Raw genomic sequence first — 26092 nt, forward strand, 5'->3', positions numbered from 1 at the left:
TACAGAAGGTGACACTTCCTGCTGTTTAAAGCCTGTTTACATAAATGTGCAAAAACAGAGAAAATCCCATTATCAGAACCATGTGGGGATTGTGTTTAATCTAGGAAATGACTTCAAAAATGGCCAAATACATGTTGGAGAAAGGTTTTACTATTGTTTTTTTTTCAGGAACACCTCTTATCATTCCGGCTTGGCATTGCTCTGACAAATGAATGTTTCCTATGAATTTAACACCCGCCTCTGCAAAAACATATCTCTCTCAGCACTGTTTAGTAGCAGAATCTTGTCAATTCTGGTCACACAACAGAGTGGTTCAGACCTTCAGGCAAAGCGGAAGTGATTTCAGGACCTTTACTAGAGTCAACCTCTCTCTGTAACCCTCCTTCCCACCTCATTAGCCTCTTTTACCCTGAGAAAACTTAAGTAATTTCATTGCCAGTAGCCGTGCTTGTGGGTGTAAGTAAACACGTTGGGCTAAGAAGTCAGCACAGGAAAAGTAACTCCTTACAAATGTACCTGGGGATGGGAATCACTGATTTTAGAAAACGTAAATAGAACGTGACATGTGACCTTTGACGTTTTGGAACTTTGTAAAGGTGAAATGCGCAGCTTCTTCATTCATTTTATTTCTTAATGTAAAAACGCTACAACTCTGCAGACGTCTGTCTTCTGTAATCGTCTGTGAATTTGCCTGTGGTCGTGGGTCACAGGGACATGCACTGTGTACTGAGCAAGGACCCTCAGTGGGCAGTGTGGACCGCAGCAGGGATACTGGGTGGTAGCTGTCGGTTTTGTAACAGGGGTTTAAATAGGGTTTTATGAAAGAAAGTGGCACTGTCAAGCCAGAGCGGAATCAGGGAATAATAAGTGACTGCAGGGCTCACGGGGAACAAGGACAGGCTGGGAAACTGCCAGAGGCTGCTGAACGTACAGGATCCATCCAGGTTAATGACGTGCTCGTCTGGCGGGGGGTGTCATTCAGGGTGGGGGGTCTTCACTTTTTTTTTTTTTTTTGCTTGTTTCTGAAAGAGATGTTTGTCATCTGGGTTTTGTTCAGGCGCGTTGGCTTGACACTCTCTGCTCCGAATGTGCTGAAGTGTGTTTGTGACAAACCTGACACCAATCTCAAGTGGTCCACCTGTATGCCTGTCCGCCTGTCGGCCCGCCCCCACGTGGGAATGGCTGCTGTCTGCTCTGTGTGGTCTGCTGATGCCGTCTTAGCATGCAGCTGCTGTCAGAGGATGTCGCACGTGTGACCACTCAAAGGAGAGCAGGATTAGTTTATTCATCCATTCATTTTAATTCTGTATTGTTCGCAAAAAGCATCTTATTGCAGATTTCCTGAAGTGAATGATAAAGACACCTCTATAACTTAGGCTTTAAAAGGTACATTCTTCCTAGTTCTGCTACCTTATGTGCTATCCAGAATTATTTCTTTGGGCTGAAACACTACACCTGGTTTGAGTTGGGGTTGGACATTTTTGTTTGTGTTGTTGAGGACCTTGTGACCCACAGTCGGCTTCATGGATTTGATGGAGCTGTCTAAGCGTGATGCTCTTGCAGCACTACATTCCGTAACCAGTCCGTGCCCCCACCTCACTGTGTTTCATTCCCAGGAGCTTCTGGGAATTAATGCCAATGTCGGGAAGGTGGTGAGACTTTCCGCATAATACATGCAGCTCTGGCTGACTTGCTTCTGTCTTCAGATTTTTTTTTTTTTTATTTGATTCTTTTTTGGCTCGGTAGAAGGGAGCAGGTGGTATCTCATCTGGAAAGTGCCGATTGTGTTAGGCTGTGTTAAGGCAGCGTGGAGGGGGTGTTATCTGAACCCAGATGAGTGATTTTCTCTCAGCACGTCAGGAAAGCCCATGTGTGCTGTGTCCCTGCGCTGAGCTTAAAGTCGGAGAAACGTGTAGATCTGACTCCGAGTTCTTTAGATTCTTAGGATGCCTGGCGAGCAGAAGAGGGCCGGTCCAGTGCCAGAAGGGGGCAGGATGTCTGATTCTGCCTTGGGCCTGGATTAACCAGGCCGGTCCTGCATACTCTCCTTGTAGTGAAGCTCTCCCCTCTGTCCTTGTGCTGGGTGAGGGGGTAGCTTTGGTTTGGGACGGGGAGGGGGATTTCTGGGAGTGTGGGTGGTGGGTTAGAGGCAGTGGGTTAGCTATCTCATCCAAATTCAGTTAACTAGCGGCTTGACGATTTGGGTTAATGTCTGCTCTCATCCTTAAGGGGTATCATACGTGGAATGAAGCAATCCGGAGAAACGTGGTGAGCGCCTCCCTCCCCAAAGAGGGGTGACAGGACCTAGTGGGTGGGTAGGGGAAGGCGGCCTGCAGCACTCCGCTGTTATAGCAATATTCGGCCCCAATTCTAGCCATCTTTTTATTAGCAGAGTTGTTTATATGGGTTTTAGATGGGGCCAAGAACGGAATGCAGTCACCTTCCTCTGGGAGTCTGCGGAGCCAGCGGAATGTGGATGGGGGCGCTGTTTCAGAACCGCTCCGTTACTGACAGACTGCTGTAAGACTACACCAGCACCAGCTGGCCCAGCACAGAATAGATGGTCTTTGGACCTAAGAGATCTATAGTGTGGTTATCCCAAGGTAACAGTTATCAGCAGATATCAGACATTTCCACATACCAACCCCACTCCTGTAAAAACAGAAGCTCCCATGCATGACTCCATAATAGAGAGTCCATGCATGTACAGGCGATCACGCCCTGTTTTCCACACTGACGGGGCACGTTGCTCGTCTGATGCCGCTGCTGTTGTCAGGCACTTAACCTGTAGGGCCTAGCTAAGTACCCAGCATAATGAGTGTGTGATGGCAGGCTATGCAAGTCCCCATCAATGAAAGACATGCCTGGAGAAGGTCGCACGGTCCCGAAGAGAGGTTGTGACTCTGACTGTTTGAGGTTGCGCTTGCCATAGCGATGCTGTGTCTCGGTCGACGTGTCACTACCCATCCGGGGGTATTTATAATTTTAATTCCAGGGTGGAAGCCCTCGGGCCTGTCGTCTGTGGCGTGATTGATGAGGTGTTTTCCTGTGTCATCGCGGTGCTACCGACTCACGGTTGTGGGGAAGGGGTGTTGTTCACTCCATTGGCGTCTGCTGTGGGTTAGATTGGAACTGGAAGTGAGGAGGGCTTTATTGGATTGAATACTTGCTTCTGATAGGCTTTGCGCATCTAATCATATGTTTTTATTATCAATAACAGTTTACGGTTAACTGGAATGGTGATGCATGAATAATCGGACTCGCGCACAGACACATTTACTGTCTGGTGTGTAACCGTGTGACCAGGAGCAGGAGCAGCTGCGCGCAGAGCTGCAGGAGGAGAGTCTGTGAGGCCTGAGAAGCCCTCCTGGCTGACAGGAAGGGCACGCAGCAAGTACAGGCACTTCGCTGGAAGCGGTCATCTCGAAAGCCGCATGTCCCTCATTTGGGGCCGAATCTGCTCTTATTCACAGCCGTCGGGGAAGAGATAAACCCAACTTGGTGCGTTTTGTGTTTTCTTGGGCAGGAAAAAGGACATTGTCATCGAAAAAAGCAGGCACTCGCCCACGAGAGGCCCCTGCAAAAATAACACTTGGGAACACCAGAAGAGTTCTGGAAACAGCCCTGGGCCCTCGATGACCCGGAAGGCGTGGCAGGGATTGCAAGCTGGGCCGCACCGTGCGGGGCCCATTCGGCTTCGGGCAGCTGCTGGCCGTGAAGCGACCGTTAGCTAGTATCCCTCAGAACGGCAGATGTGTATGTGCACGTGTTCTCCCTCAAATGATAGTAAACATCTCATTAAGTAGCCGGCTGTAAAATAAATTAGTTCTACAACTTTTGCTTTGTGTTTGAGTTTTGCTGGGGTGGAGTTGGTGTGAAATCTCCACACCGATCGATTGGTGAATGAGTGTGTACGTGCATTTGTGTGAGAGGCTTATTTTTTCAGTGACAGGAAGTGCCGGCCGATTGGCCGATTAATGGACTCCAGCACTCCATTGCGGCTGGACAGGAAAAGTGGGTGAGCCGAGAGAGAGGAGGTCACCTTCCAAGTAAAATAATACATCAGAACGAAAGTGAGCCGTAAACACGCCGCCGATAGTGACTTGCGTCATGCTGGGTCGCCACCTTGGAGTTGGAAGCTCACTGGCAGGCAGGCCACTGGCAGGCAGGCCACTGGCAGAGCGGCGCCCTGTGTAGGAATGTATGGGAATTGCAGCAAGATGGAGTAGGAATGCTCCTGTCTGTATCGCCAAGCAAAACAGATGAAGGAGCATTAGAGACCCTTACGGTGAGAGGCATGGCGTGGCCATCAGGGATGCGGAGCAATGTGAAGTAAGGGTATAAATTTAGCTCGTCGTTCCATGTAGCTGGTCTCACTGCTCTGAAATTTAGTTTAACATCCAGACAGTCTGTTTCAGTGATGGGGGGGGGGGGGGGGAGTACTTTCTGGCTTTTTTGGGCAAGATGCGGAGATGCAGGGGCGAGTGGGTGTGTATGTGGAACGGGGGGGGTGGGGGGGTCAGGAGGCAGAGGCAGTGGTGAGCGTTTAAATTTTCAACAGATGCTAAAAATAGGTTTAAAAAAAACTGTCCTGCTAAAAATCACAGCTCCATGTCGGCCATCTGGTTTGAGAATGTTTCATTAGGCGGAGCCTGGGAAACTCTATCCTCGGGCTTGGCTGCCCAGAGCGGACGCATGTGAACAGCAAGAGGCCAAAGCGGCGCCGGCCGCCGGCTTGGGTCCCTCCGTGCCGAGCCCGTCTCCCGTGGCCTTATTTTCCGCGCCAACGCGTACATGACGGGAGCTTGGGCCCAGATGGGGAGGGGCGGAGGCGGCGGGTGGGAATAGGGAATTGCGGGATGCCGTACACGGAGTTTGGGATGGTGCCAGATAAGGGACTTGACGGAGGACGCCAGCATCAGGGTCCAGTTGGGGTTACTGTTTCTTTCCAGAACAACCAAAAGTCCCTGATCACAATAAGACCCTGCCTTTTAAGTATTTCAGTTTCAGTTTGATTTGAAATAATACTCTGATTCTTGAGTAACCACGCATATCCTCAGTGTGTGGGGCTAAAAGGGTTAGCCTGCCTCGTTCCTCGTAACCACGCATATCCTCAGTGTGTGGGGCTAACAGGGTTAGCCTGCCTCGCTTCTCGTAACCACGCATATCCTCAGTGTGTGGGGCTAATAGGGTTAACTTGCCTCGCTTCTCGTAACCACGCATATCCTCAGTGTGTGGGGCTAACAGGGTTAGCCTGCCTCGTTCCTCGTAACCACGCATATCCTCAGTGTGTGGGGCTAAAAGGGTTAGCCTGCCTCGTTCCTCGTAACCACGCATATCCTCAGTGTGTGGGGCTAACAGGGTTAGCCTGCCTCGCTTCTCGTAACCACGCATATCCTCAGTGTGTGGGGCTAATAGGGTTAACTTGCCTCGCTTCTCGTAACCACGCATATCCTCAGTGTGTGGGGCTAACAGGGTTAGCCTGCCTCGTTCCTCGTAACCACGCATATCCTCAGTGTGTGGGGCTAAAAGGGTTAGCCTGCCTCGTTCCTCGTAACCACGCATATCCTCAGTGTGTGGGGCTAACAGGGTTAGCCTGCCTCGTTCCTCGTAACCATGCATATCCTCAGTGTGTGGGGTTAGCAGGGTTAGCCTACCTTGCTCCTCATTGCCACACATATCCTCAGTGTGTAGGGCTAAAAGGGTTAGCCTGCCTCGTTCCTCGTAACCACGCATATCCTCAGTGTGTGGGGCTAACAGGGTTAGCCTGCCTCGCTTCTCGTAACCAGGCATATCCTCAGTGTGTGGGGCTAACAGGGTTAGCCTGCCTCGCTTCTCGTAACCACGCATATCCTCAGTGTGTGGGGCTAATAGGGTTAACTTGCCTCGCTTCTCGTAACCACGCATATCCTCAGTGTGTGGGGCTAACAGGGTTAGCCTGCCTCGCTTCTCATAACCACGCATATCCTCAGTGTGTGGGGCTAACAGGGTTAGCCTGCCTCGTTCCTCGTAACCATGCATATCCTCAGTGTGTGGGGTTAGCAGGGTTAGCCTACCTTGCTCCTCATTGCCACACATATCCTCAGTGTGTGTGGTTAGTGGGGTTAGCCTGCCACACTCTAGACAGCTGCAGTCATCATATCTTCTGTTTGTGGGGGTAGCAGGGTTAGCCTGTATCACTTCTGATCAGAATCGGAATCAGAACTCACTTTATTGCTAGTATGTGCGAACATACCAGAATTTTGTGGTCCAGTGCCGAACATGAAGTACAGAACAAAATTACAAGGCACAGAGGGGAACAGTCCACAGAACAATGTGTGAAAATAACAGGAATGCAAATAAGAGTACAGAAATGTACAGATGATTCAAGACTTTCCAGATTCAAGACAGTAAGTTGAACATCAGAACTAGTGCATGAACCATTTTAGTGCAAGTTCAAAGGATATTTTATATAACAAGAACAATTATTTATTGTTTATTTAGGAGCTGTATATCTATGGGGAAGAAGCTATGGAGATGGTGTGAAGTATGGGTCACAATGTACTCTAACTGTCTCTATGATGACAGTTTGGTGAAGAGGTGACTGCCTGGGTGGGTGGAATCAGCTGCAATCTCCCCAGCTCCCCTCTTTCCCCTCTTTGCTCTGGCGGGGAGCAGATCTTCTAGTGCTGGCGGCCGACAGCCTGGGATCATCTCAGCTGAGCGAGCCACACGGTGTTAGCTGGTCTTGGAGAAGGTGGAGGAAGCAGGAAAACTAGATGGTGATGGAGGATGTTATGGAGGACACTCTCAATGATGGCAGAGTAGAAGTTTAGTAGGATGTGTTACGAGATGCTAAGCTTCTTGAGTTAGATTAGGTGCAATAGTTTATAGCAATATCCAGAAGGTGGCAAGCAGGGATTGGTGGAGGAACAAACATTTTCACTTGACCCGCTGAAGGCTCAAGTTAGATTCTCAGAGAAGCTGGCTGAGCCAAAAATTATAGAAAGACATTTAATTAGGGTCACAGTGATGCAAGGAAGTCCAGCACACCCTGTTGGTCTGTAGGACTGTCTACAGCTGCTGCATTCCATTACGAGGAGAATGCCGGGCCCGGTTCCTGGGTAGGACTGGCAAGATCACATCATCTTGCAGCCAATGTGGAATATTAATGGTGATCTGATCGCTATTTAAAACCCACTTTCTGCAAGAAAGCGATATTTTGACACCGTTGATGGAGAATGACAAACTGGCATTAATCCATTTATTTTATGCTTCGTGGTAGTGAGAGAATCTCTATTGAAATGGCTGAAACCTGCAGTTCCCCTGTCAGCATAAGGGAGATTTCAGGATCCTCCACGGATGCACGGTGATTGTTAAGGTCCTCTTGCATGGGCAGCGCCGTAAGCAGTCCTGTGTTCCCTGAGCAAAGCTAATGAGCTTGTTCAGAGACCCATTTGTGTTGGTTCTGGCCTGGAGTGAACCCATGGATTAGCACGTGCAGTCGCTGGGATCACAGTCAACACCACAAAATCTCTGGAGTCAGAATGCAGATAATACCTGCTTTATTTTCCTAAAAGACATTCTTCTGGAAAAGGTGACAGCTTTCATTTGCCATCACACATTTGGATATGATTGCAATTTAATTTAACCCATTTAGCTCAGTGTAGCAGCCGCAGCGGCAGATTCTCTCCAGGTCAGGTCAGAAAATTCTGGGGCCTGTTTGACGAAGCTTCCAGATTTCCAGAAGCTTCAAGATTTCTCACTTAGCTGGATAACTTGTCGGATTTAAGGCAGTCTGGGATATATGTAAATGTACAAGGATAAAGTCCACGTAGCTCAGAGCGCCTTAAATCTGACAAGTTACCCAGCTATGCAAGAAATGCTGCTTCATGAAACAGGTCCCTGGTCATGCATTGTGCCACATAGTCTAGTTTAAATGCCCTGCTGGCTTATGAACGATTCCTGCACTGCTTATTGGCTAATAGGAAGAACTGCTGTGATTGGCTGTCAAGGTGAAGGTAAGCTAAAAACACATGCTCTTTGTGTGCATCTATGCTCACTGTGGATGGTGTGTTCAGTATTATTGCTAGTCATTCTGAGAACCTGTTTGCATATGTATGTATGCAGAAGCGACTTGTTCAACTGGGGACATTTGTACCTTTCCTAAGCGTTCCAGTTCTCTGAGTTCTAGTCATTGTATAAAAATCTGCTTTTCCATTACTGCAGGGATCCTCCCTCATTTTCCACTACAAGGGTGCAGTCGTTTTTTGTAAATCAATTTGCCTGAATCTTAATAATTAATGTTTATTTGCTAATGCTTGTTACATTTTTTATTTGCACAGATTAAGTTGCTCACTCATTTGAAATTTTGGCACCAGGACGACCGAGGAGGACGGGGCAATTAATCTTTGCTCTTATCGTTTATCGTTGGCTGTCTGGCGGGACGTGCACATTCTTGAAGCCGTCGCCGACAGTTTGTGCATGATGAATGGCTGTAGTTTAATACCCATCACCTGCCAGGGTTGCACTCTAGATATGCACTCGCGGAATAGAGTGAGTTCCCAAAATCAGTGTCAAACCTGCTGCCCCCCCTTTCTCAGGATAGTCTCAGAGACGCCCTATTAATCATTTGAGCCATTAATTAGTCGTGCAGCAGACCGAACCTTAGATGGTGTCATGTGGGCTGCTTTGCCACCCCTTTCCCGGCTGGCATTCAGCAGGATGGTCTCCTGTTTCTTCTTCCTCAATATTTCACGTCATGTGCCCAGACCTGGGCATCAACGCGCTGTGACCTTTGATTCCAGAACACCGGTGTTTTCTCCATTTAACGTTAAACAGATTTAGGAGATTTCTTAGGCGCGCGTGTGCGGAAACATGCTTAAGAAAACCCCTAATGGCCAAATAATAATGTCTGGGCTGTTGAACCCATGGAGCGCCTCAGGTGAACTTTTAGCCCTCCGTATGGGTGGAGAAATTGGCTGCACCCTTTAGGTTTTGGACGATATTGGTTCGGACTCTGTATGCCTGTGTCCGTTTTGTGAAATGTTCCCCGTAATATAAAGAGGAAAGGTTGATTGGCTGTAATGGTGCCTCTATTTGCTGGTAATCGTTGCCCGATTAAGTGTTTGCTTTAAGACATTACAGATGTCAACATTGTTAAAATGTGTGCGTTGTTTGTTCAGTTAAGGTGAATTGCACAAGAATTCCTCTGACAGAATCCCTGCCAAAATCCCCTTAAACAGAAGGTGTCCTCGTTCATCAGCAGTCAGGCTGAGCTCTGCTACCGTACCCATCATTTTAAAAGGTTTCATGGGCAATGACAACCTGTAGCTACCCTAGTTTGAGACTGACGTGACGATTCTCTTGGCTCACGCTGAGAAATGACTCCGCAGGCTAACCGGGCAGGATGTCTTGGTTTCAGCTGACATCCTGGCAGTGACCCGTGAGAGCTTTGTTAGATTGATGGTCAGTGAGCATTATCACATTGAAAAACCACAAATGTGAACGTTCATAAATAAATGCTAGGCATTCGACTCCTCAAGCCCTTGTGGCTTTTGGCCAGTCAGCAGCTTTCTCTGGAAGAAAATTGGGGAGTGGGTAGAGGGGACAGAGCAGGCCTGCATGTCTTAGGTGCTGCCTGTGTCCCAGGTTAGCTGCTGAACCTCCGGCACTGCCTGGTCAGGTACCTGTGGATGGATGGGTCCGGGGCCGGGCTGTGACAGCTAATGGAGCGGATCCACCCCACAGCTGGGGAACAGGAACCCGAGCAGCCAGATCACATTCTGACACAGTCCCCTTTGTGTTGGGGGCGGGGCCCCATAAGGCCACAGGCTCTGGGATCACCGCTGGCGGACCGGGGGGGTGTAGGGCACATGAGCAATTACCCAGGCCATTATCACGCCACAACTGGCTTCCATTTATCTTGCAGCTCTAGGTGTCACCTGTAGTTCATTTGCCAGTCAGTGGTCATTCATTATGCTGAAGCGAAGTTGGGCGCACTCTGTTAGGGCCTTCGCATCCTTGGCCTGATTGCCCCCTCCCACTGGTCCGTGCTCACGTTGCACTTAGCGGTCCTGGCTCGAGCAGCTTTCACCATCACCCTGCAAGCTTTTTGTGCTGAAGAGAACTTAGGAAGGGAGGCAGAGTGGAATTCACGATTAATGTCCTTATTTCGTGGCTTATTTGGAGTCGTTTTGGCCACGATGACACATAGATTTATCAAATATGCAACTCAGCGATCTTTATTTATTCATGCTGCACCAAGAAAATAGGCCCACATTTTACCAAATATCTGAGTTTAAATATCTCTCTCCAGCCAGCTGACCAAAGTTGTTGCCCCTGTTATCCCCTATGTCCGAATTGCATGCATCGTGCTATATAGAATACTATGTCAGCCAGTGAAATATGCTCTCCCTAGCTTCAAGTCAGTGATTTTTGTTAGGGATCTTACAATATAGCAAGATCTTATAGTATAGCAAACAGGCTACGTTAACATCATCAAACTAGCATATGTACCTACAGGTTATTATGCTACGCTGTGTTTTAAGCAGTTAGATAAACATAATTTGCTGCATGGGAAGATTTTTTTATGTTTATTGAGCAGATGAACAGAAGAAAGCCGAAGACACTGCTGTAAACTTTATATAGGTGCTCATATCTGGTTTATTTTGTCCCAGTGGAGGGGAATGGTGATGGGTTTAATCACGGAAGAAATATGTCTTATAGTTTTGTGTGCTCAGGTGTTATTTCTTCCATCAGCGCAGATCTCTCTCAAAATCCATGTAACGAATCGCATCCATATTGATCCCCCAGCCCCCAATACTCTCCCTACACCCTGTGCTATCTTGGCTGCATTTTTAACAGCAATAAGGCAGAAGTGCAATAGATGGATATACCCTTTATAAAAGTAATAGAATGTATTATTAATTCGTTAAAATTAAGAGTAACAATTTAATTGCGTTTCAGATACAGGTCTCCTGAAAATTAGTGACATCCGTATATAATTTAACATGAACAAAACTGTTCCCTTGCAGTACTGGTGTCATGATACTTACAGTGGTATCGATATGATCATAATTTTGGTATCATGACAGCACTATTATAGATCAAAGTGATCCTTTGCGGCCATGTTTGTGAAATGTTCGTAACTACCCAATCTGTACTCGTCATTTTGTATTTTCGCAATGCAGTTTTGCAAAGATAAAATGATGCGATATGTACAGCCCACCCAATCCATTCCTTCCTGGTTCAGTTCATGCATGGTGTTTTTTTCTGTGTAAAATGAAAATTTGATCTACAGGCCGGATTTAATAACGAATTACACAGGCCAATACTTTTACACCTCTTATCAGTGGTGAATGAGCCAATGAAAACCCTCGTCCTCCACTATGAAAAATGGCTGATTGACCAATGAAATCACCATTATTTCAGCAGTAGCTCTAGTGCTTCTGACTTTGAATATTGATAAAGAAAGTTATTTTCGGATGACAGTTTCCGTATGTTAACTGTTGGCATATATTGTGTATCTCTACGTATTGTTTGCTTCATAAGTACAATATGTAATGCAAAATAATAATGATAGAGAAAAATATTGCTCAACAATCATAAGCGAAAACTGAGATCTCAGTTCTGAGTGGAAAGAGAGTCATGATTCTTCTTTTACCCAGAATTGTGTAGCCCTAGCCGTGCTGCATGCCATTCTTATTTTTAATTTTGTGAATAACGATGGTGTCGTGCAGAATCTGTCTGAGTAATAAGTGATCATTTAACTTAGAAATACAGTGAAGTGAGAGTCAAAGTTGCAACGATGTGAAATTCAGAAAAAGTAATACTTCAGTACAGGAACAGAAGAAGTATTTCCTCTTCCTTACTTTACATCTCCGGCTTTCTGAATATGTGCATTTCAGAGTTTTGTATGGTAATTCAGCTAATTCTAGGACAGGCACTTTTGTTTTAGGCTTTTGTTGCCTAAAGCAAATTTAGAAGTATTTGTTACCAGAAAGATAGGTAAGGTGTGCTTGTATTGGTGCATCTGTGCTTGGCTGCATGCATGTGTGTATGTGTGTGTGTCTGTGTGTTTATGTGTGTACGCACAGAGCCCCCCCCCCCCCACATTCCCAGCCATCGGCTGGACCGGGAGAAAGGAAATGCCGAGGCACTGTGGGGGTCAAGTGCCTGGGGATGCCGGTCCTGGGCTGGGGGGGGGGGGGAATCCAGCCCACAGCCACCATGCTGTGTGTCAGACGCCAGGAGACTGTGTTTTACCTGTCCCCTGTCAGAGCAGCCAATAAGCGTGTTCATTATAGCTTCATCCAGCCAAAATTTCAGAACTGAGTTGAATCTGTGGTTTTTAATAGAGTAAACCTGACTGTGGAAGCCAGACAAACACAATACTGGAAACTGAAAGCAGTTTTCATGCAAATAGTTGAGCTGAATAAAGTTTTCTCTGTCCAGCCTTATTAAAGGACACGGTAGATGTGTCTGGGCCAAACAATTAATTTCGTTATAAATGCATCAACATGCATCTTTCTCATTCTTCGCAAATATTTCAGTAGCAGCTGAATATCCAGGCTGCCCTCAATGCCTATTTGTCAGACCCGTGCCTGACGTCAGGAAACGTCATGACGTAACGAGAATAAACGGGAATTTAACCTGGGGTGTTCGCTGTTGCCCGGGAGACGGAAGGTGTTCCCCGTGAAGTTTGAACGAGCATGTCCATCTCTCATCGCGCCGTTCGGCCATTCACAGTCCAGACCGACTCGGACGATCTCGGCCCAGACGTTTACGTTTTATTTTGACGTCTCCCCTTGTTTCCTCCTTCATAAATAACCTTTATAGCTAGTGCTGCATTTGTCTGACTGCCCTCGGGGTTAAGCCGCTATGGGTGGGTGGTCAGGCTTCTCTCTGCCGATCCTTTCAGCTCCTTTCCCCCATCCTTCAGGCCCCAGCTGATAAAGCTCTTATTAGCCTGGCCTGTCTTTGCGTTTTACACAGACTCACTGCGGGACAGTGCTCAGCACAATCAGGTCTGTCCGTCCCTCCATATATTCCTTGACATGTAGCCGCATTTGACTTATAAGTGTAACAGTGTGAACATATAATAAAGGCACAGGAGAATAGTGGAGTTCTGGATTTCTGACAGAATCGTATTAGTTTCACTCCTTGCTGATTCGAGTGACTCTGAGTCTTTGGGTCTAGTTACAGAGCAGTCAGCAATACTTCAGAAACGCAACATACCTCATAAACGTTTGTAATGTTGGCCGGGGAACTGAAAGACTGAAAGGATGCTTTTCTGGGGGTGACATTCTGGATGCCGGGTGAGAGTGTGAAGTCACTGCACAACAGGGTAGGTGCTGGTGTGGTACCTACATACCCCTGAACTGTGAATTCAGCTCACTTAATCCTTGCATAATTTCCTGTCCAGGTTAATCTGTTTTCTGTGTTCAGTGATATGACATTGTATTTACTGCAGTCCGTTTGTGTTTACTGAATTAATATGTGTACCGCATTAAGGAAAAGGAATCGGGCTGGAGATCGGCCGTGGCTGAGCTGACAGGTCGCTGCACGGATTCCTTCTGTGGGTAAAAGAACAGCAGGTATCTAACGGTCAGCTGTGATGATTGGGTATTTTTGTTGCTGTTCTCTTTCAATTTCCTGCCATGAGAGTCGATCGACAAAGCAGAAAGTGTGTCTTCTAAGATCATCAGCTGCTCTCTGATGACGGGGCTGTGATGTGTGTGACGTGAATCGGGATTATCCTTTCCTGTAAATGCCTTTGAGATACGTAATATAGTTCGTGTAAGTGCACCCAGTATTCAGAATCCCATCCTTACTAGTACATTGAAACATCCTTTTGCGAAGTCACACTTAATCCCACAAAAATTTTAGTTACTCTGTTTTTTTTTTTTATTTCTTGTTAATGGATTGTAATCATGTGAAGCAACCATGGTAACCGGCCCTGTGCAGTGGGGGCTGTGAGACAGCAGGGCAGGTAGGTGGTCGGGTCCCTTGCCCCAGATGCTGACCCCGGCATGTTTCGGAAGCCCCTCTGCGTCGGCACAGCGAGGGGCCCCCGGCCCAGCTGTGGGGCCTGATCACACCAGCAGCTGCGCTCCCACCCAGCAGCCGGGGAGTCTGCTATCGCCATCGGGGTCGACTCCCCATGAAGGGCTGCTGAAGGGCCGTTACCACCAGTGTCAGGTGACCCGCGGTCGGCTCAGGTGGGGCCCCTTTATGTCCGGCGCAAAGGGGATGCTGGGTAATGAACATTCCATCAGCTCCGTGGACAAGCCTTAACTCCCAGCTCAGTAAAACTGCACGTGTGTACGATGCCATGTGCCACCTCGGCATCTACACCTGATTATCGCAGATTATGGGAGTGTTATGCCCTCTGAAAGTTTAGTGAGACGCTCCCTGGGTTCTGCGTAGCACTTTAAATAGAGGGAACCAGTAGGTTCCACGACGGCTGGCTGCTTTGTCTCTTCTGGTATGCTGGTTCCACAGAGGTGCGTTATACTCTGGGTCATCCTGGTGTCACCCCGGGGAACCAGAGAAGGGGAGTGTGCTCTCATCCTGGAGTGGAGAGTGTTTCAGGCACACTGAGGAGAAGAAACCATAGGTACCCTGCCAAAAGGCATGAGACATGATGCCTTACAGCAGGCAAACACCGTGGCAGTGTGAATATGCGGTGCAGCGAGCCTCAGGACCCCTGGGCCCGCTGCCGGATCTGGGGTCCCTTGCCGGACCGGGGGACCCCTGGGCCCGCTGCCGGATCTGGGGTCCCTTGCCGGACCGGGGGACCCCTGGGCCCCCTGCCGGATCTGGGGTCCCTTGCCAGACCGGGGGACCCCTGGGCCCGCTGCCGGATCTGGGGTCCCTTGCCGGACCGGGGGACCCCTGGGCCCCCTGCGGGATCTGGAGTCCCTTTCCGGACCGGGGGACCCCTGGGCTCCCTGCGGGATCTGGGGTCCCTTTCCGGACCGGGGGCCCCCTGCCGGATCGTCAGCTTGGTGATTGTATTAAAGCATGTATTTCAAAGTTTACTTGTCATGCTCCCAAAGGCCTCGCAGCTGCGAATCTAACTTTGCGCTTTGCGTGCTGACTTTGCATGGTCTCCCCGTGACATTGTGGGGTTTCCTTCAAGTTCCTTGGTTTCCCTCACAATCAGAATTCGGAGTGAGGTAAACTGGATTTACCAAATTGTCCGTCGGCGTGAATGTGTATGTGAATGGTGCACGTGTGCCCTTCTATGGGTTTCAGCACCATGCTGGGTGATTCCTGACTTGCACCCGTAGCTTCTGGGATCGGCCCTGCATCAGACAGGCCGCTATAGAAAACGGATGGATGGATCGCGGAGTCTTATGTCTGTCAGATCTTCCAAAAGTCACACGGTCTTTACTCGAATCAACTTGCAGACGTAGCCCAGCGCCTAATCAGGCTGCCAGCTCCCCACCCGTCCCGTCACGCCCGCAGAGGGCACAGGCAGAGCCACTTAGCTTAAAAATAATCCTGCTATGATTTGAAATACGCAGAAGCGTGTATCCGAGGCTCACGTCTGTTTACTGGATGCGAGTCCCGTCAGTGAGACGTCAATCAAGCTCTGCTCGTCAGAAACATCCGCCTGTTGGCACTTGTTCAGAATAAATGTTTTCATATGATCTATAGCTGTAATTTGTTTTAGTGAGTCTACAAAAATGAGCTCCGGACTTTTTAGCAATGAAAACACTAATCTGGTCCGCGGACATAAATATGTCATCTCAGCTCCGTTTAGTTCAAAGAGAAACACAATGAACCTAAACATAATCTCTGATAGAAATATCCACAGCAGCTCTATAAGTAACATTAGCAGATCTCAGACTGACTCCAGACATACCCACACACATATTTTCTGTATTATTAGGGTTGTTATTTCACTTGCAGGCGCTTGGGTCTGAAGTGACTCAGACTTCATAAGATTAGAATTTTTATTTTTATTAGATTATTATTAGTTCAGCCTTTCCCTTCCACATCACTGGATTTTTTTTACTGGAACAGTCCAGCTTTGGTACTGATTAAGGGCACAGACCTTCCATCTTTCAGTTCTGCAACCTTTAACAGTATCTTTAAGGAGAGCGTGTCGCATGGCCACTGTCTCCTGGATGGACGCTGAAGGCTCTCTTGACATCTTCTGTGTGTAATATTGTGATCTGCTAGCCTGATTATATATTATGAAATTATAATTGTCTTGGGTTTGTGCCTAACTTGTGTTTTCAGTTAAATTTTTTAAAGATATTTATACTTATAATACTTAAAGTATTCTTAGGAATAATCAGTCGTCTGTGATCTTTTTTATCTTTGATCTTTTTTTGTGAGTTTTTTAGAACTAATATCACACTAGGATTCCTAATCATTGTTCAATCATTGTTAATTTGTATAAAATGATGTGTATTTGTCCTTTGAAATTGTGACTTGTGGCATTTGCATTCCATCCTATTTCTGGTATCTTTCATTAAGTATCAGGGATCGTTTAGCTAGGTCTGGATGTTGTTAGCCCGCCTTGCTAATCGCTCTTTAACGGGCTGCTTGCGGTGTTTCTGCGCTGAGAGTCGGGGGTGACTCTGCAGACAGTAGAGTCGCATGTGTCAATAAGTGATTGAGAGCGGCAGTAAGGGGTTCTGGGAACATTCCTCTGAATTCCCACGTTGGGCCTCCCCTGAGGATGCCGATGACGGCAGTGGCCGAGCAGTGCAGAGGTTAGGTCTGCAAAAGGGGATGGGCCTTTCCGTAGACTCTGCGGCCCCCATTCTCTGCCGGGACCGCGCCGTGTTTATTTGCTGTCCAGGCCGTGGTGCACTCCTGAGGTTTGGGTGCAGGAAATCGACAAGGCCCCCCGCAGGGCACATCTGACTCTTTCAGCAGGATCACCATACAGGAAGCAGGAATCCAAACCTCCCTTCTCTCCACGCAGTATAAGGTTGCTCCTGCCTTTTCTGTCGTTTTATTTTAATAGTTTGTTTCCTCTTGTGCCGATAAAGCTTTCTGGTCAGTCAAAGCAGACTGTAAGTCGTGCTTTTCCACCCCACCTCCCAATGTAAACTTTATGTGCTGGATGACAAACCCGTCACAGAAGTTTGATCACTAGATATGCCCCCCCAACAAGGTAGTTTGGTTTGTACACTTATTCTAATCCAGTAATCCAATGATGACATACCTTTTTTGAGGGGGCGTGCATAGGCCTTGTTAGCATCGGGATTAACCCTGAGCAAAAACAGACTCTGTCTCCAAGGTCTCCTTTAGAGGACAATCAGATCTTTTCCTGTCTTATTTACCCCACTGCCCCGGCTGTGCTGAACGGCCTCCGTGACCCAGAAGCTCACACACGTCTCCGTTTCAGCACAGGACTAACACTGCTAATGTCTCCACCCCCGGCTTATTCCCCCAGGCTATGTGGCTGATGCTTCAGGAGGAGGAGCCAGAGGACTACGTGATTGCCACCGGCGAGGTGCACAGCGTGCGCGAGTTTGTGGAGAAGGCCTTCAAGCACGTGGGGAAGACCATTGTGTAAGTGTGTGGGGGGGGGGAGGGGGCACTGACCAGCCCATTCCATCGTTTCTATCGGGGTTAGAGAGGGATAGCCTGCTGGTTGGCCTTGTGTCTGGGGCGCGAATTCCACTCCCAGTGAGTAATGGCCGACGTGGGAGCCATCCTGCTCGGGGCCAGGGGCCCCCACTTCCCTTTTTGCCGTAGTCACTAGGGCCAGGAAGAATTACTGTCACCCCCCTGCCCCCAGAGCTGGAGAGAAATTCACTGTGAAATGAGACCCCTTATGTATGCACACCAGTGCTTTGGTGCAAGAGAATGACCATAAATGTAGCTCCTCTCTAGCTGTGCGCCCAGGCGGCTGATGGGAGAAAAGAGGCTATAGAGCCAGCCAATCACTACCTGCCTTATCCTCATTGGTTACTGTGTTGCATTCCTGTTGGGCTAAACTAGCCAGTGATTAACAGCATAAAGTAATGTGACCCAGTCAGGTTTTAAAACTTAATTTCTCCCTGCCTTGGTTACCAGTGTAATTGGCATGATGATCAGTATGGCAGCAGGGCATAACCCTCCCTGAAGGCTGCCATCTCGCAGTATGTTTGTGCTACACCGTCTCTTTGTGAGAGTCACGTAGTTAATTCTAGCAGTTCACACTGAATGGCTGTCCAGCAACGTGGGTACCAGGATACGCCACAACTGGAATAGTCACCAAAAGCAGAACACAGATTATGTAAAGTGCACTGAGGTATTTAGAAGGATATGTGATCCAGGCTTGATACACACCCCCAAACCAGTTTTCTTGAAAGCAGTCTCCCACTGTGTAGCCTGTAGGTCTGAACCTGTTCCCTTCTCGGAACCAGTAAGGTTTCTTGTCCTGGGTCATTTGGAGTCCTGGCCGCTCATTAATCCTCACATGTACGACACCGGGTCTCACTGGAAAGAGCCGGAATTACTTACCGAAGAACTCCACATGAAATTGCTGAAGGGCGCAGCATTGTCATGTTAGAGCTGTGGAGCCACACACATTTTGGTGGGAATATCAGCAACATTATTTCCTGCTCCTTAAATGCAGGCCGTGAGCGTGCCTGAGGACTGTTTGTCTCTGCTCGCTGCCGTTGTGAGTAACCTTTGCCATTTCCTGAATGACTGAAACTTTTCACCATATTTCAAATACCAGGCACCAATAAACCACAGAACTGACGTTCAGTTTCCTTTTCACTCTGTGTATTTCAAATATTCTCCGTATTGCAATTGCACAATGTAGTTTGGCCCGCCGTTGAGGAACGGCGCTATAAATCACACTTTTATGGCTCTGGTAGTTCATCTCTGACATGCGGTTCCTTTGTTTGTGATTAGGTACTGATGCTGGTGTCCTGTTTTTAACAAGGAGCAGCTTGTGTCGCTGTCACAACACAATTAAGATGGGAAAGAGGAAACCAGCATGAAAACCAAACCCCTGCTGAGCACTTTAAATATGCCACTGGCTTTCTGGCCGGTGCCGTGTGGCACTGCGAGGTTTCTCACCTTTCAGGGGTGTGTGAGAATCCCACCTGGGCATGGCTAAGTGACCTGTGTGAGGCACCTCTGGGATTCCTTTTCACACAAAGACCAAACGGATGGCTGTCTGATTCGGCCAAATGGAAGTCCTGCAGGTGCTGTCACATCTTAACGACTCGGCTTGTCATTTGAGATGCAAAGGGAGCTGGGGGGGTGGGGGGAACAGGGGGTAAACTTCATTTTTTTTTTCTTCTGTTTTGGGAGTCACTTCCTAATGCGCCCAGTTTGTGTGGCGGCCTTTTCTCTTCAGCCACCGTGTGAAAAGGTTAAGAGTGGAACATTCCTCCCGTTCTGAGAGTGAAATCCCACAAAGCTCATTTCCACTGTGTTTTTTTGCTTTAAATGTGTCAGCCGCTCATGACAGGCCAGCAGCAGCGGGTACGGCGAAAACATGCAGTTAACATGTTTGTTTTTCCAGATGTTCTCTTTCGGCTTCTGATGGTCCATTTTTGGAGGGCATTGCTGGCAGGAAAAATGTGCTAAAAAGCAGCACGAGTTCGGGGTCATCTGGGAATGTTCTCTCCAGGGGTAAAAACAGTAGCTCCCTCTGCAGTCCGGGGTGCCCACAGCCGGTCAGCAGACTGGTGGCTCTGGCTCGCTGCTTGACCTTCCACGTCAGATTAAAATATCGGTTTTATTGACAAGGCGACAAAAGGCGATGTAACTTCACAGACATTATGATGCTCTGCAGCGGTAATATTGTCAGGACATGATTGATATTTATAGATGCAATTTAAATGTAATCACCCTAGAGCCTGTAATTTAAAAAGCATAGATCACTGTAATTTAATGCAGTGTTGCATGTTAATCAGCAAACGCTTGTGTCATTAACTGATCCAGCCGTTTATAAAAGGCTTGGTTCCTCATTCTCTGTCGCCACTTTTTATTTCTTTTTTCCAACAAAACTGATGAGTGTTTGACTTCCCGGAATTCTGCTGACCACAGAAAGGTTTGCCCATTAAAAATTAAATGGTTTTCCTTATATTCTTTTGCAGTGCGGTAGTTTGATGGTAGGTGATGCGGCTACAAGACATGTGAGGCTTGTAAAATCTTATCTATTTGCAGTTTTCTGCGTGAATCATCCTCACAGCTGTTTCTTTTGGCTGGAACTATTCAGTCTGGGAATTAATTAATTACCTTTTTTGCATTTATTTTTAATCATTTAATACAGTGTAATGATTTAGTTTTATTTAAATTGACTGTGTTTTATGTAACTATCTTTTTCGGTATATTATTACGTTAAAGCGCTCATTCAGAGCACTATGTGTTAGGGTAGAATGCTGCGCAATCAGCTTGTTATACTGGCCTCAGTGTGAACTAAAAAACAAAGACCCACAGTTCCCAGTTCCCCTAACCCAGCTCTGTCCCTCACATGCGGCCAGCTGTACCTGCGTGCTGACAGCAGGTCTGGGATTGGACAGCGCTGAATGTCACTCTCAGATGTCCTGCATGTGATGTGTGACAGACACGCCGTGTGACTCCCCTCACAGGTGGGAGGGCAAAGATGAGAAGGAGGTGGGCCGTTGCCAGGAGACCGGGGACATTCACGTGAGGGTGGATCTGAAGTACTACCGGCCCACTGAAGTGGTAAGTCCAGCACTTCCAGTGAAATTAATGGGGGAATTATCTGGCCACTCACCCGGCTAATTAGTACATTTGGTCCCGTTGCGTGTGAATGGCTTCCACTAAATGATCCTGGCCACCACACCCCCCCCCCCAAACCCAGTCACTGACACACCGAAAACTCTCACGTACTGCACGCTTGACCAATCAGGGGAGGTTGACCAGCTGGGTCACCATGGAGACCTTCTGAGTGGTAAGATGGGATGATTTGGTCTGAAGGTGGCATGTTCAGTTTAACATTTCATTGCTCTCCGAAGACGTGATACCAGGAAATGAGTTTTAGGCCTTTAGTTTGGACAGGGTTGGGGGGGGGTCGGGGGAAGGGGGAGGGTCATTCACAATGGAATGAATTCACCGCTATTGTGAGAAGATTCCCTTTAACCTTGTGAGAATGTGGCTGCAAATCCAGGGCGCTGTTGAGTTAATGGGTAATGGAGCAGCCTGATAAAATGTGACACGCGTAGTATGTCCTCCCCGGGAAAGAGAGAGCGTCATTAACATAAGCTGAGGGGGTAAGAACTGTGCTCCAGGGCCCTGCTGGGAGCCACACCTGGCCAAGGGCCTGGAAGACACCTCCGCTGATAGCGCCATGTGGATCCCGCACTCTCATTTCCTTATCTTATTCCAAACAGTGGATCACGCAGCCCTAAACTGACCTGATAAGGAAGCCCAGGCAGATAACCTCAGCAGTAATTGCTTTTTATTTCCAGCCTTAGCGGAAGCCTGCGTTCCCTCACGTTTTAGCTTCTTTTGCGGTCGGCGTGTGGAGCGCTAATAAAGGACAGCAATGATGGAGCCTTGAAGCTTTTGATCTGCCCTGTGCTTTTGCTTAATGCTCTGGGTTTTTTCGCACAGTGGCGCCGATGGGCAGTGCCAGGGCCTCCCAGTGCTCGGTCTCACCGGCCAGACCTCTGATGGGGGCCCTTTTGGGCGCTCAGTGCCCATTAACATTTGTTTATTTATGTTCTTGGCTCCTCGACAGTAAGTGCCTCCCATTTCCTCCTCGAGAGTGACACCCCAAGCGACCTCCGTCTGCCCTTGTGTGGGGGCAAATGGCCCCAACACTTCACTTCCATAGCCTGATCACATTTGGGCTCTCTGCTGTGTCTCTCAGCTGCTCCGGGGGGGGGGGGGGGGGGGGGGGAGGGGGGTCACAAGATCATTATTATTGTTATTATTAATTTAGTTTTTCCATTCGTACAAACTACACACCTTGGTGATGGTCAGCATTCAACCTTCCCCAGCTAGGTCAGCATGGGCTCCAGACCGGCAAAGCACTTAAACACCCACACCCCCCCCACCCTGCCCCGGCGTGCCCCACATGGCAAAAATGAGAAGCTTTCTCACTCCTCGCCGTGGTGTCAGAAGGCAAGCAATGCCCATTTCATCTGGCCCAGCTTCAGGGTTCTCAGTGTTGTGGGAGGTGAGGAAGACAGTAAACGCAGTGGGCAGCTGGGAGATTCTGGGAGATCTCAGGTGAGTTATGCATCCCTAGTGCTAGTGCCCAGTGCCCAGGCCCTAGTGCTAGGATGGTGATGACATGAAACCCCGTGAGCGTGTGTGTGTCAGTGTGCGTGTGTGGATTATGTTTATAATGCATTGTGGGGACCAAATGTACCCCAGAATGTGATAAAAGCCTGTTATTTTGACGTTGTGGGGATCATTTTCTGGTCCCCACAAAGATCTGTGACTGCAATCAAAAAAGTCTGGTATTTTGTTTGGTTACTTATGGTTAAGGTTTGGGCTGGTAGGGGTTAAGTTTGTCATGTTGGGATTAGATTTTTCCTCATACAATTGAATGGAGAGTCCCCAGAAAGATATAATTACAAACCTCATTCCGCCGTCCGTCCCTAAAGCATGGCAGGCAAGGTGGGGTGGCTGCCACCGTCCTCAGGCCCGGCAGTTATCAGTGCTGAGGTGAGAGAAAAAGGGGTGAGGGAATGGATGCCATTCAGCCCTGACCCCCCCAAAGGATGCGCACATTCCTGCCAACGCGCTCGGCCTCCAGTGCCAGTGTGTGTGAGGACACAGATCTCTGCTCCGCCTGAGCGAGGCGAGTGTCAGCAAATCTGCCCCTCGCCCAACCGTCTCGCTGGGGGTAACTTCTAGACAGGAGGCCTACGATGTGAGCACTGACTCCGGATGCTCCACGTGTTGCACCCCCCCACCGCACCGCTGGGCCTCCCGCCCCCGTGCTGTCGTGATGCATCCATATTTCCCCTCTTTCAGGGTTTTCCTCCACGCTGATAAATATTTCAGATTTACTCCTAGTTTACAATATTTAAATACTATTTCTGTTATTTTGCCCCGATTATCCGGCTTTGCGCATTGACAGCAGTGCGGATCTTTTTTAAACGTGCGCCTAGTCGGGCACTTCTTCATAAGAACAGACGAACAATTGTCTGCGTCGTGTGGCTTTACAGGCCAGGCAACTTTACCTTTGTCTGAAAAGGTCTCAGTCCGTGGGCTTTGAAGAACAAGGTGTTCCTGCGAGTTCTGAACATGTCGACACGGAGAGAAGGCGTTGTCCGTGAATTCCTTAATGCGCCTCTGTGATGAGACAAGTGAGCGGCGGATAGTCGGCTTGGCCCACGTCAGGGTAGGTCAGGATGATCAGATGCTCACTGAACACGCAGAGACACCTGCAGGAAGGTGCACACACATGGGCGCTAATCACAGGGTACGTGGGACTGAAGGAAATGGCTCACCCCTGGATGCCCCCCCCCCCCCCCTCCATGGGGTCACCCGGCAAGAACCATGTGAGCCAGATTCACCTGGCACCTCTGCCCATCGATGCTGATGTCACTCCTCATTACTGCTGTCGCACCAAATGTCTGACATGTGCAGATTTACTGGCATCCCACCCCCCCCCCAGAGAACAGAGAGTGGGGGGCCAGAAGAATGGCAGGGAAAGGGGGAGGGTTAGGTCGCTGCAGCTGCAGCTCTGGCTGCGTAGTGGCCGCCAAATAATCACAATTTTCTATTTTCTTTTCCCCTCATCTTTGTGGGAATGTACAACATTCTGAACTGTCTGCAGATAAAAGTAAAGACCCCCCCCCCCCCAGAACCCCAAACCAAATTAGGATGAAATAAGAAAAGCAGCATTTTGTGTGTGTGTTTTGCAGGACTGCAGGGCAAGGGCTAGGCATCCCAGGCACGGGACAGCCCTCTGACTGTCCATCCTAGGCACAGGGCACCCCCCCCCTATCAGGCATGGAAGCTGTAGGTGTTTCCCTGCTCCCACCTCCATGACCTGGTGGAGCATAGTGATATAGTCCCTGTTCTATTTCTTGATGTGCTACGTTTGGTCAAGGCAGCAAGAATCGGACTTGGTGTTAAATAGTCTCCCTGAGATGATCACTAAGGTTTTGCATGGGGGGGTACATTATGGCTAAACAGTCGCATTTTTGGAGCCGTGATTCACCTGTCAGTTAGCGCCTGTCACAGCAGTGCCAGGACCCAGCTCTAGGGAGTTCTGTAAATCACCCGGGAACAATGAACCTGCTCATTGCACAAGCAAGTCCATGTGTCACATTGATTTCTCTTGTTTACTTTTCATTTGTCTAATAATGGCGTAATTCTTCAAGTGAACATAAAGACCTACTTCCTCAATAGGCAGGTAGCCTAAACCATGCAAGCTTCATCTAGTCTGAGTCCTCCAGTGATTCGATTCTGGCAAAAACAAACACGTGTAGCATTTATATGCTTCACCTCAGCCTCCCTATAGCACCTTCTCTTAGTTTTGATTTGTATTCCATTGAATGTCAAATAATGCATTCATGGTCTGAGCAATGGCCTGAGCCAATGCATTAATAATGGTTGTTGTGAGCTGGAGGAATTTTAGATATATTCCTTGAAAGAAATGTTCATGCATAGATTGGCTGTATTTGTTATGATGTAACCTCGCTGTTGACATGAATCATTAGCCTGGCTATGACTTGATTGGAGGGGAAAGCTGGTATTTTAGCTGAGGTATGCTTGTTTTTTTGTGTAAGGGCTGCTCCTCTGGTATGTGTGCTGTGGCTTGCTGGCCACACACACGTTTGCGTACTCAGAGCCCTAGTCCTGCTGCCGATGGTCTCCTCCTCAGGCCCACCTTAGCTACAGATAAGCCCCACCTGTCTGGCAGAAAGCCCCTCCCCGTGAGCTAATTAAAGTGCGTGAGTCTTGCTTAGCGTGCTGATGATGGCTGGAGATGTGGCCCGCAGCCACCTCTGAATTGCTACATTTATTTTGCTCTTAAGTGTCACAGTTATGAGCGGTATGGACCTCCTATGCCTTGTGAATGCTGTCGATTGACAGCCTGGTAGATTTTGTCTCTTCTGAGCTGTGGAGATTCTTCTCTTTCTCTTTCCCTTTCACTCTGCTGCTCCCCAAGGCTCAAATTACAGTTTCCTCAGAAAAAAAGAAGACATGCAATCCCAGAGCAGTAATAACCTGTAGGTCCTGGCTGGGGATGAAGGTGGCCGTGATCAGTGTAGCACATCTAAGCTGTGTGGAGATGATGCGTCTCAGTGTGGTTCACAAAGCTCAGACGAAAAGTGTTCTCACACATCTCCAGCATGTCTGAACCCCTGCAGTGTTTATTCACTTCTCCCTGATAGGTTAATCTGCTCCAAGAACAGGTGTGATGTGGATCCCACCTTCTGCATGTCCTGTGAAGTGCTGCTCCAGCTGGAGTTTGTCGCAGTTGTGACTGTTGTAATGATGTTCAGCTACTCGAACGTTACTCTGTAAGAGCTGACTGTAAAGCGTCCACTTAACTTGATTGTAGTTCTGCCCAAATCACCACAACTCGAGCCTCCCCCCCCCACCACCGTCCTCCCACACTGACTACAAAGAGCAGCTGTATGTTTTAGGTCTCTGTCAAGTTCAAAACTTTTCTCCATTTAGCCATTTGCATTAGGCTTCCTCACATGGTGAGGGGGGGGGGGGCAGACATTGTTGTCATTTTGGAAGGTCAGGTGTTCCATACCCGGGTGCTTTCATAGAGCAATCAGAACAAAGGCATCCTTTAGGTTCCGATTCTCACCCCCACCCCCAGCGAGGTGCGGGTCCCGTCTGGCAGGATTGCCCACGTTCAATACCTGCTTTCGTGCAGAAATAGGGCCTCTGTAGGGGCGGGACATAAAAAAAATGCACCTGGCCTGGAATGCAGTCGGCAGCGGTTACGGCAGCCATTGTTGGCAACCAGATGGGCATGTGAGTGTGTGTCAGCCTCTGATTGGTAATGGGACTCCCCATGTGACACTGGCAGTTTCCCATCTGTGACCAGCACATTCTGCCATTCGTTGCTGCTCCCTCATCGACCAGGCCTGGCTGATTTTCTTGTTTTTTTTCCTGATCCTGGGTTACTCCCGATATTTATTTTTATCCACTTTAAATCTGCAAATACTTCTTTTCTAATTTGACC

At 48.4% G+C, this 26092-nt stretch overlaps 1 protein-coding gene across 3 annotated transcripts in view; it reads left to right on the forward strand.

The window, feature by feature from the left end:
• Positions 1 to 26092, forward strand: part of gmds (GDP-mannose 4,6-dehydratase) — a 194865-nt gene that overhangs the window by 146500 nt on the left and 22273 nt on the right. For all 3 annotated transcript variants that reach the window (XM_049015927.1, XM_049015928.1, XM_049015929.1), the window contains 2 exons: positions 17402 to 17520; positions 20547 to 20643. In XM_049015927.1, coding sequence (XP_048871884.1) covers positions 17402 to 17520; positions 20547 to 20643 — 216 coding nt within the window. The remainder of the gene's footprint in view (positions 1 to 17401; positions 17521 to 20546; positions 20644 to 26092) is intronic.

This window comes from Brienomyrus brachyistius, chromosome 1, assembly GCF_023856365.1.
Source record: "Brienomyrus brachyistius isolate T26 chromosome 1, BBRACH_0.4, whole genome shotgun sequence".
In the NCBI taxonomy this organism is placed as follows: Eukaryota; Metazoa; Chordata; class Actinopteri; order Osteoglossiformes; family Mormyridae; genus Brienomyrus; species Brienomyrus brachyistius.